The sequence below is a fragment of the Oryctolagus cuniculus genome, chromosome 4 (assembly GCF_964237555.1).
Source record: "Oryctolagus cuniculus chromosome 4, mOryCun1.1, whole genome shotgun sequence".
NCBI lineage: Eukaryota > Metazoa > Chordata > Mammalia > Lagomorpha > Leporidae > Oryctolagus > Oryctolagus cuniculus.
This window is the reverse complement of record NC_091435.1, coordinates 149,599,746-149,610,576: the sequence shown is the minus strand read 5'-3', so window position 1 is coordinate 149,610,576 and position 10,831 is coordinate 149,599,746. Positions and strand designations below refer to the sequence as shown.

The following is a 10,831-nucleotide window of genomic DNA, read 5'->3' as shown; positions in this document are numbered from 1 at the left end:
GCCACACACTCCAGACTCCCCTGTGTTCCAATAGGAGCCTTGGTCGTGTGGTTCCATAATTCCTCCTCGGTGTAGAAACAACATGTCTATAGTTTTTCACCATAAGCATTGCTCCAGATAGCTAGGCAGTCTTCACCAGGATAATGTTCCCTGGAGGCACATCACCTGCCTTTAAATCACCCCATTAGCTTCTTACTCTTCCCCGCCGGAGCTGAGAATGCCATTTTGATCTCAGGCTTACTGGCAATGCCCTCTTTCCCCATGTCACTGTCTTTCCATCCCTCACTCCTCCATGCCACACACATTTTGTCTTCTTAATTCTGACACTGTTTTTTTTTTTTTTTCAAATAAAAAATTTATTTATTTTGAAAGATGAAAACACAGAGAGAGGGAGAGACACAGAAATATCTTTCATCTGCTGGTGTATTTCCCAAATGGCCACAATAGCCAGGACTGGGCCAGGCAGAAGCCAGGAGCTTGGAACTTCACCTGGGTCTCCTACATGAATGCAGTGGCCCAAGCACTTGGGCCATCTTCTGCTGCTTTCCTAGGCACATCAGCAGGGAGCTGGATTGGAAATGGAGCAGCCAGGACTTGACCAAGTGCTGTTACAGGATACTGGCATTACAGGTAGGGGCTTAACCCACTGCACCATAATGCCAGCCTCCTGACTCTGTCTTTCTTATTTTTAATGTCATATTCTAAAGAAAGTATCCTCTGACCTTGACATTCAGACCAGGATAATTTCATCAATCATCTTTCTTTAAATCACTTACCATGGCTTTAATCATATATTCCTATGTGGTTCTTTGATTCATATTTATTGTCTTAATATACTAATGAGCATCCTTGGTTGCAATCAATGGAAATGAATTCTAGTACATGTATGAAAAATATCTGTTTTGTTGGGAAGATTACAGTTTTAATATTCACATTTATTGTCTTAATATACTAATGAACATCCTTTGTTACAATCAATGGAATTGAATTCTAGTACATGTGTGAAAAATATCTATTTTGGGGGGAAGATTACAGTCTTAAAGGAAGCTAGAGGAACAGAGTGGCAAGGCGTAGTCGGCATCTTGCCAAAGATAGTCACATTAGGATACTGTGCCTTCCCCACTAAACACTACTGGCATCCACCTCCTGGCATTTATCACTGTACTCCTGAACCATATTTGATCATGTACCTCCTGTCACTTCCCTCAGATCAGTGTCCTGGGTGGCAGCATCTGATGGACTGTGTTTTTGTCATGAGTCAGCTCTCTGGCTCCCAGGGCTAGAGAGGGAGTATCTGCCTGCTTTTGGCTTTCAAAGAAGAGGGACTTTGCTGATTTGTATTGATTGTGCCCCAAACTGGGAACCATCGCAATGCTCCTAAGTAGATGGATTGCCCCTACAGGAAGTCTTTGGGACAAACCCCAACTGACTCTGCCTGGTAGCTCTCTGTTGGGGACAGCACTTCCTCTCCCCACCTCCACCCTATATTGGTCTAAACCAGTGGTTGTCAACCTGGACTCTGTATTCAAAGCACTGGGAGAAATCAATCAGGATTAAATATGATGCATAAAACAACCTAACAGATGGAGAGTGGCAGCTGCAGTCTTGCTCCAGCTTCAGACCTGAGCCCAGATTCCTACCTCTCTCTTCCTCTGCTGCACCCAAAGGTGTCCTGCCTGTGAAAGGATTTTGTGAAATGCAAAGCTTTATTCAAATGCAAATTGCAACCTTTAATTTCAGGAACAGCAAAAGATCTTTCCATCTTTAAAGTTTTACTATGGAAAACATCAAACAATATAAAAATGGTAATATAACATAATAAGCTATTAATGGACCCATCTCTTAGCTTCAAAAATATATCAATTCATGGCCAATGTTATTTTATTTATACACTCAGCCTCTGTCTACCCCCTCACTGGGTTATTTTTATCATGTCATTCATAAATATTTCAGTGTGTTATCTCTAAAAGATAAAGACCCTTAAAAACAAAGCCACAATACTGTTACCACACCTCAAACTACCCATGACTTCTTTGTATCAAACATCCCATCAGTATTCTCATGACCCCACTGTGCTTTTGCCATAGAACCCCAAAAACTTTCCAATGTGTAGAAAACCAATCACTGACATTGGAGTGGTGAAAGGAAGGAGGTACTTACTGCAACGTGCAGAGAAAGGTGCCAGGCAGCAATAGCCTAATTCCCAGGCCCCCCACAAGGTTAGGGGTGAAGGATCTTACACGTTGGCGCTGAGAGGTGCATGTTCACCTTGTGTCTAAGTTCCTGGTTTGTTGGAGGAGCTTGTGGCCCTTCTGATTGGTCAGCAGTATGGTATCCTTTAGGTAATTTTGATGATGGAAAAGTGGGCATCAATCCAAGGGCTATGTGCAGGTGGCAGTTCCTGTTTTCTTGAAGTCTGGGTTTCCAGGAAAAGAAATCCCTCAAAATAGGGCTGAACATCAAGATGTTTTCTGCTAAAGAAACAAATGACCTCCAGCATCTGGTGATGACAATCTTGTAGGGCCAACGGCACCACTCTCTCAATTCAGGGAGTTAATTCTAGGAACTCCTTTCATACATGTGGGGTGAGAACACTGAGCTAAGGGCGACAGGCTGGGAGACTGGTGCCTGATGGTACCTGGCTCTTGCATTCAGGGCCTTCTAGAGGGGACTCTGTTTCACTTTCTATGTTTGTTTAAATTAGAATCCAACTAAGGCCCAATCCTTTCCATTGATGAGTTTCCTGAATCTACTGATGTATGGATTTTACTTCCAGGTCTCTTTTTTCCTTGTAATTAACTTATTGAAAACACCAGGTAATGTGTCCTGTAAACTCTCCTTCAGGCCAGGTTTTGCTGATTGCATCTTCCTGATCTGCCAGAAAATAAACCTTATTTTTTAGATGTCTTATATTTCAGAAACATTGTGGATAGTACAGGGCTCCTATACTTTTCACCCAGCTGCCCATTATTAATCCATGAATTACTGTGGTATATCTCTTACAATAATGAGCCAATTATATTGTTGGTATCAAGCCACATCATGACTTAATTCAGAATCCCTTAGCTGTTACCCAATGCCCTATTTTTGCTCCAAGAGACCCCACTGCATTCAGTCATGTCAAGTTCCCTTGGGGTCTTCTGAGTTGTGAGTTTATCAGTCACTGTGCTTCATGAGTGCTATTTGTACTCCCCTCTTGCCCCAGCCCCCAAATTCCTTTGTTGAAATCATAATCCCCAGTGTGTCAGTATTTGGAGGTGACTAGTTCATGGAGACAGGGCCCTCAAAAGAGACCCCAGAGAGCTCCCTTCTCCTTCTGACAAGTGGGGCTGTAGCAACAAGATGGCCTCCTGGGAACCAGGAGGTGGCCCTCAGGAGAATCAGAACCTGTCAACACTTTGGCCCTGGAAATCCCAGCCTCCAGGACTGTGAGAAATAAATGCCTGCTTCTTTTAAGCTGTCAGTCTATGGAGTTGTGTTGCAGCAGCCCTAAGGGACTGAGATCATTCCTTTCAAAATGTTGATGCTTCCTGGTCAGTATTTTGTAGAATGTTCCTCGGTGGGAACTGGCTTGATGTTTTTCTTGACCTTAGACTGGAGTTGCATCTTCTGGGGAGGAAGACCTCAGGCAAACATTCCCTCTTCTGGCAGGCATCGCGGCTCACTAGGATAATCCTCTGCCTATGGCACCGGCACCCCGGGTTCTAGTCCCGGTTGCTCCTCTTCCAGTCCAGCTCTCTGCTGTGGCCTGGGAAGGCAGTGGAGGATGGCCCAGGTCCTTGGGCCCTGCACCTTCATGGGAGACCAGGAAGAAGCACCTGGCTCCTGGCTTCAGATTGGCACAGTGCACCGGCTATGGTGGCCATTTGGGGGGTGAACCAACGGAAGGAAGACCTTTCTCTCTGTCTCTCTCTCTCTTACTGTCTAACTCTGCCTGTCAAAAAAAAAAAATTCCCTCTTCTTCACATGACATCCAGGGTGTATTCTACCAATGTGACCTCTCAATGTGGACACCTGGATCACCTGGCCAAGGCAGTGTTTGATCAGTTTCTGCAGAGTTAGAGTCACTCCTCCCGCCTCGCATTTCCCCAATGTTCACATCCTTCTGCATGGGAAATTGTTGTCTTCTCCCTTATTTATATACTTAGACATTATTAGAGAATATCAGTATGGATCTGTATTTATTTTACACTTTGAATTACAATCAAATTATTTTGTTGCTGAAATGGTATCAGTCTTAACCATTGGGAACTCTCTCAGCTGTCTCTTGTTGTCCCTGTCCCTTCCACAAACTCCATCAATATGGCTTTTCTTCTCTCTCTCGGAATCACAAGGTCATCCAGGCTCACTATGGACTCATTTTGTATAGCTCCTGCCGAAATGCTTACATCAGCCTTTTCTCCAGAGAACCTTGGTACCATTTTGTAAAAAATTCTCTCAGAAATCAAAGCAAGATTGGAACACTAGATGTACTGTTGACACTGGAGTATCAGTTTCTAGGTCCTCTCAGCTGACAAAGCAAATAAATACAAGGGTGTATACTAAGCCATATATATGTGTGTGTGTGTGTTATATGTGTATACTAAGCTATATATATGTTGTATATATATATATGTTTCTATAGGCAACCATCTGTGATGTCTTATTTTAAAATGGTGTTCTTTCATATTCCTGATAAATGGCTAAATTGAAGTTTAGGTTCAAACTGTTTCCAATAATATTTCATGGGAAGTAGCATGTTTTTCCATCATGAGGTACATGTTAACTGCTTGTGCTTTCACAGTAACTACTGATGATCCTTCCCTAGGATACACTAAACCCTTCCAGTTTAAATTTTGATTAGTTCCTTCTTTCTTATATTAGGGAAATATTTCCCCATTCAGCTATCAGGTAGTCCTGAGGTAGAATCCATAGAAAAAGGATAAGGTAAACGCTTCATTCCTTTCCTAATTATTTTTAAAAGGATGAATTGACTGGCCAGAGTTTAAGTTTTTGAGGGCCGTTGTGTCACAAGGCTCAGCCTCTGTCTCCAGCCTTGGTTCCTGGGCAATCGTCCTCAGAATGGTAGAGGAGGGTTTGGGTGGGCTGGTGGTGTGGAGGGTTAGGGTGCAGAGGTGCAGAGGCAGACAGCAGTTCGAAAGGAATGATGTGCTTGGTGGGGCGGAGTGGTGTGGCTTCCATATACGTTCATCCTGAAGCAGCTCTGGTCTCAGTCAATAGATCCTGTTTGGATGATGTCTTGGTTTTGTAGATTTTCATGTCATCTAAGAAATAGCTGAACCCACACTTGAAAGTCTACTCAAGTAACCAGAGGAAAAAGACAAAAAAACCCAGACTCTGGACATATTCGACCCTAAATTCTTAAATGTAACCCACTTAAGAGAGAAATCAAGACACCTTTGCAATGCTAGGGAGGAAGGGAGGATATTGGATCTCATGGGTTTTTTCTTTTAATTTATTTCAAAGGCAAAGAGAGAGGCAGGAAGAGAGAGAAAAACAGAGTGAGAGTGCTCTAATCCATGGTGCACTCCCCAAATAGCTCCTACAGCCAAGGCTGGGCTGAGGTGAACGCCAGAAGCCAGGAAGTCAATCCAAGCCTCCCACTTGAGTGGCAGGATCTTCACTGCTTGAGGCATGCTGCTGCTGCCCAGTATGCACATTGGCAGGAAGCTGGTCAAAGCCATGGTGGATACTGAACCCAGGTACTCCAATATGAGATGTGAGTGTCCTGACTACTAGGCACAACGACCTTCACCCCAACCCAGCATTCTCAATCCTAGTTGGTTATTTGTCACCAGAAATACACTTGAAAGACTATCTAGGCCCCTTCCTCACCCGTGATTCTGATTCAATTGGCCGTTGTGGGACCCTGAAACTGGCAGTTGCTATATGCTTTTTCAAAGTGATGCTAATGCTTTACCAAGGCCATTCCCAAACCCCCAGGGCCCCTAGCAGGCTAACAGCAGTTGGGTTATGTGTACAGTACTGTCAATTGCCTGTTGCTGCAGATGTATCTATGCCCTAACACTCAAGACTAAGCTGGGGGTGGCCGGCACCGTGGCTCACTAGGCTAATCCTCCACCTTGTGGCGCCGGCACACCAGATTCTAGTCCCAGTCGGAGCGCCGGATTCTGTCCCGGTTGACCCTCTTCCAGGGTTGACCCTCTTCCAGGCCAGCTCTTTGCTGTGGCCAGGGAGTGCAGTGGAGGATGGCCCAAGTGCTTGGGCCCTGCACCCCATGGGAGACCAGGATAAGTACCTGGCTCCTGCCATCGGATCAGCGTGGTGCGCCAGCCGCAGCGCGCCGGCCGCGGTGGCTATTGGAGGGTGAACCAACGGCAAAGGAAGACCTTTCTCTCTGTCTCTCTCTCTCACTGTCCACTCTGCTTGTCAAAAAAAAAAAAAAAAGACTAAGCTGGGGGGCCGGCACTGTGGCACAGCAGGTTAAAGCCCTGACCTGCAGTGCCAGCAACCCATACAGGCGCCGATTCTGGTCTCAGCTGCTCCACTTCCGATCCAGCTCTTTGCTGTAGCCTGAGAAAGCAGTGGAAGATGGCCCAAGTCCTTGGGCCCCTGCACCCACCTGGGAGACCCAGAAGAAACACCTGGCTCCTGGCTTCAGATTGGCACAGCTCCGGCCATTGCAGCCATCTGGGGAGTGAACTAGCAGGTGGAAGACACCTCTCTCTCTCTGCCTCTCTGTAACTCTTTCAAATAATAATAATAAAAAAAAAACTTAAAAAAAAAATACTAAGCTGGGAAAGATGACGCCAGTAACACCTCAATCTGGCGCCGAGTGTGTCTGAGCTCCATCCCTTGGGACCCCACACTAGACTCCAAGAGCGGCTACATTTCCTTCTAGGTACTCTTCTGAGATCTTTACAACCCCTAGAGGGTTGACAGCATCCCGATTTAACAGCTGAGCAGGCTGGGACCTGAGGGATCAGTGACATGGGAAAGTCACAGGCTGCATCTGTCTGGGTTCTGGGCCCTTCCTACACTGGCTGTCTTTTACAAGCCGACTTGATGCACAGGCCCTGTCAGGGGGCTGCCTCTCCTTCCACTGTGCAATAAATACTGACTCTTGCTGTGGGGGATACCTTCAGGGAGGGGAAGGCCTGGTGGGCAAGGGATCCTGCATCCCTATCCCTATCCCTGTCTTGCACTCCCAGAACCCATGTCTTCACCTCAGGTTCCAGGCTTCTAGGGAGGCCCTGTTTTAAGTTGTGCCACCTGTTCCACGCTCTGCCCACTGCTCAAAGATCTGAGGGGGCATGAAGGTCAGACACAAGGGGCTGTTTCTTCAGGTGCACCCTCCCTTCCATACGCCACACCCCCCCAACATAATGCCAGTGGCTATAGGCACAATTCCCGACTAGCACTACACTTGGCAAAGCCCACCCCTCCCCTATCTCTATCTCAATGACCGCGATATCAAGAGGCCGGAAACTGACTTCACCCTTGCCCAAGTGCCACCTCCGCGTTCCAACGCCTACTGAGTCTGAACTGGTAACCCATCGCGCCTCTGCACTCACAGTGCCCTAGCACAGGCTAAAGTCTTGGAGACAGCCCTGCCTCCCGCTGCTTCCTGTACCAACCATACCAAGCCTAGACCTCAGGGTCGCTCATCCAGCTCCCCGATCTAAATCCCGCTCAGGCTACACAACCCTCCAAGCCTCCCAGCTCCTCTAACCTCCCAGGCAACTCCGCCGGCGCAGACAATGACGTCACCACCTGCTCTCCGGCTCCCGCCACGCCCACGCCTCCAGCCACTCTCAAGACAGAGGCCTAACCCGGCGGCTTTCCGCCTCCCAGCTTCAGCAGGGCAGCAAATCACGTCCTGATTGGCTGCGCCTAGGCTCGTCAGCGGAGCCCCGCCTCAGCAAGCTAGGTCCCGCCCCCACCCTTGCAGTGATTGGCCCTGGCGGCCTCGCCCGGGCTCAGATTGGTCCAAGGTATGACCCATCGCTTTGCCTAGGAGGCCTCCCGGAACGTGGAGCAGAAAGCCTGGCCATGGCCGGGTCCCGCAGGTTGGAGCTGTCCGAGGCCCTGGCGCTGGGGCCCGGCTGGCGGCATGCGTGCCACGCCATGCTCTACGCGCCAGACCCGGGCAAGCTCTTCGGCCGCATCCCGCTGCGCTACGCCGTGCTGGTGAGGAGGGGTCGCCGGGCCACCCCGCCCCGCGTTCTCCCCTGGGCGCCGCAGCCAACCCGCCTCCCCCATCCCGCAGATGCAGATGCGCTTCGACGGGCGCCTGGGCTTCCCGGGCGGCTTCGTGGACGCGCGGGACGGCTGCCTGGAGGACGGGCTGAACCGGGAGCTGCGCGAGGAGCTGGGCGAGGCGGCGTCGGCCTTCCGCGTGGAGCGCGCCGACTACCGCAGCTCGCACGCCGCGGCCGGGCAGCGCGTCGTGGCGCACTTCTACGCCAAGCGGCTGGAGCTGGAGCAGCTGGTGGCCGTGGAGGCCGGCGCCCCGCAGGCCAAGGACCACGGGCTGGAGGTGGGGCCGGCTGGAGCCCCGCCCCAACCCCTCACCCAAGCCCCCTTGCCTTCCTGGGTTCTCCAAAAGCCCATCTGAAAGGTGGTCTTGGCCACGCCCCCTATCCACCTCCCCTGCATCTTGGTAGCGCTCATCCTGGTCAGTTCTCATCTGGGTGATACTGCCCACCTGCCCTCCCTGCCAAGGCCTCTCCTCGCCCCTCCCTATCTGTGATACTGATACCTAGGCCCTTAATTTGGGGCTCCCTGTTTTCTTAGGTGGAAGCTGTCCAGTTACATTGTCAAGTATCAGAGTCGCTCGCGGAGGGGGGGAGGGTAGGCCTTGTTAAAGCACTGATTACTGCAACCTGACCCCAGTGGCTGCTGGTTAGCGGCCAGGAGGAGGCCCCGAGAATTTGCATTTATGACAGGTTCCCGGGTGATGCTGATACAGGCGGTCTAGACTCCATGGTTTGAGAGCCACAGTGAAAGACTGAGCCAGTTTCCTGGAGTCGGGGCACTACGGGTCTGGGAGAGATGTGGGAAGGAGTAGAATTTATGGAACGGGGTACCATGTCTGGTGGTTGGCCTGTGGCAGGTGGAGCCTCACTGAGGTCTGAGCACTGGGGCTGGTTCTGCTGAGATTTTAAGATTGCTGTAGCAAGATCGCATAGAGAGAGGGTTTGGTTAAGGGGTTGAGCTACTGGGGATCCCAGTGTCTGCTGTCTGCCTCCTTCCCAGGTGCTGGGCCTGGTGCGGGTGCCCCTGTACACCCTGCGTGATGGTGTGGGAGGCCTGCCCGCCTTCCTGAAGAATTCCTTTATTGGCACTGCCCGGGAGCAGCTACAGGAAGCCCTGCAGGACTTGGGACTGCTGGAATCTGGCTCTGGCCGTAAGACTTCAGCCCATAGACCTCAGTAGACACCACCCTCCCTGGAAGCCTGGAACCGGAGGTGAAGACGTGGGTTCTGGGAGTGCAGGGTGGGGACAGGGGACGGTTTTCCCCTCTGTGCCTGAGAGATGAGAAGTGAGACCAGATTAAAAGAAGGAGATGTGTGTGCAGTACCCTGTGAGCACCCAACTCATGACATCAGAGGCAAAGACACAGTGCAGCCCTGCGCCCTGCCTGCACCCTGTGCATGTGCACACAGATGACCTGGTGCCCACAGGCATGGGCGTGCCCATACAGCCTGCCATCTTCACCCCATCGCGTCCAGGATAACTTTTAACCAGGCAGTGGCACCAGGGGCTGGCGGTCACTATACCTTGCTCTTTGCTGGGGTGGGAGGAGCTATGAAGGAGATGAATGCTGCTCCCCTGGGTGTAGCCGGCCCATGTTTCTTGGGGAGGACAGAGGCAGAGGACTGTGTATTCTCTGAAAGTGGGCCCAGTCTTACCCGAGTGTCGGCCAAAGCAGAGGGACATGAAAGAGAGAGCCGTTCCCTTCCCTTTTCTTCCCCAGAAACAGCAGAAGGGGTCAAGAAGTGGGTGGGTCTCCTTGAACTGACCTTGAACCTAAGGCCTCTGGAGTCCTGGTTCCTCTCTTCCAGGGCTGTCGTCTTTGGGGCCCCTTAGACCCTGGAAGATCAGAAGGGGAACTGACCCAGCTCCTGTCTAGCCCTGCCCTGCCCCAAAGAACCTCCCAGGATAGGAAGACTTATCACTGGACCTGTAGGCACTTAGTTCTTGGAACAGACTGGTGTTATGTACCTACTAAATGCCGGGTGCTCTGAAATGCATGGAGAACCATAGGCAATCCACAGCTCCACAGCAGGTGTTGGCATTCTTAAAGGACTAGACAGAAAATAGTTTAGGCTTTATTGGCCACATGAATTGTGGTAACTGCTAACACTGTTGTGTCAAATGTATGTGGATACTGCATAAACATAGCGTGGCGGTGTTCCAATAATACTTTATTGTAAGAAGAAGGTAGGCAGCCTCTTGGTCATATTTTGCTGACTGCTTGCCAAAGAAGATAATATGAATAATTTAATTGATTGCTATTACTTGTTGTCAAGAAGGAAATAAACAAGGAACTGATATAGTCCTGTCTTAATATTGTTTATTGTATTTTTAATTGAAAAAATTTAATTGACACATAATAGTTATGAATATATATGGGGTATAATATGTAATGATGAAATCAGGGCAATTAGTCTATCTATCACCTGAAACATTTTTCATTCCTTTGTGTTGCAAACATTCAAAAATCCTTTCTTCTACCTATTTTTTTAAAGATTTATTTATTCATTTGAAAGTCAGAGTTAACACAGAGAGGGCAGAGGCAGAGAGAGAGAAAGAGGTCTTCCATCCGATGGTTCACTCCCCAGTTGGTCTCAACAGCCAGAGCTGC

The 10,831-nt window shown here is 49.4% G+C and overlaps 1 protein-coding gene across 2 annotated transcripts; it reads left to right on the top strand.

Annotated features, from left to right (window-relative positions):
- The first annotated feature begins 7,947 nt into the window (after positions 1-7,947).
- Positions 7,948-10,522, top strand: LOC100338666 (U8 snoRNA-decapping enzyme). 2 transcript variants are annotated; one of them, XM_008266004.4, is made up of 4 exons: positions 7,954-8,151; positions 8,231-8,500; positions 9,220-9,431; positions 10,029-10,522. In XM_008266004.4, exons 1-3 carry the CDS (start codon positions 8,014-8,016, stop codon positions 9,397-9,399), a joined length of 588 nt encoding a protein of 195 aa, XP_008264226.2. In that variant the 5' UTR covers positions 7,954-8,013; the 3' UTR covers positions 9,400-9,431; positions 10,029-10,522. The 2 variants fall into 2 exon arrangements, with proteins under 2 accessions (XP_008264225.2, XP_008264226.2); XM_008266003.4 differs by having other exon boundaries at positions 7,948-8,151; positions 9,220-10,522.
- The last annotated feature ends 309 nt before the right edge of the window (positions 10,523-10,831 follow it).

Coding starts and splice junctions, on each gene's coding strand:
- LOC100338666 (XM_008266003.4), top strand. CDS start 8,014: ATGGCCGGGTCCCGCAGGTTGGAGCTGTCCGAGGCCCTGGCGCTGGGG. Junction 8,152..8,230: donor CGCTGCGCTACGCCGTGCTG/GTGAGGAGGGGT, acceptor CCCATCCCGCAG/ATGCAGATGCGCTTCGACGG. Junction 8,501..9,219: donor CCAAGGACCACGGGCTGGAG/GTGGGGCCGGCT, acceptor CCTCCTTCCCAG/GTGCTGGGCCTGGTGCGGGT.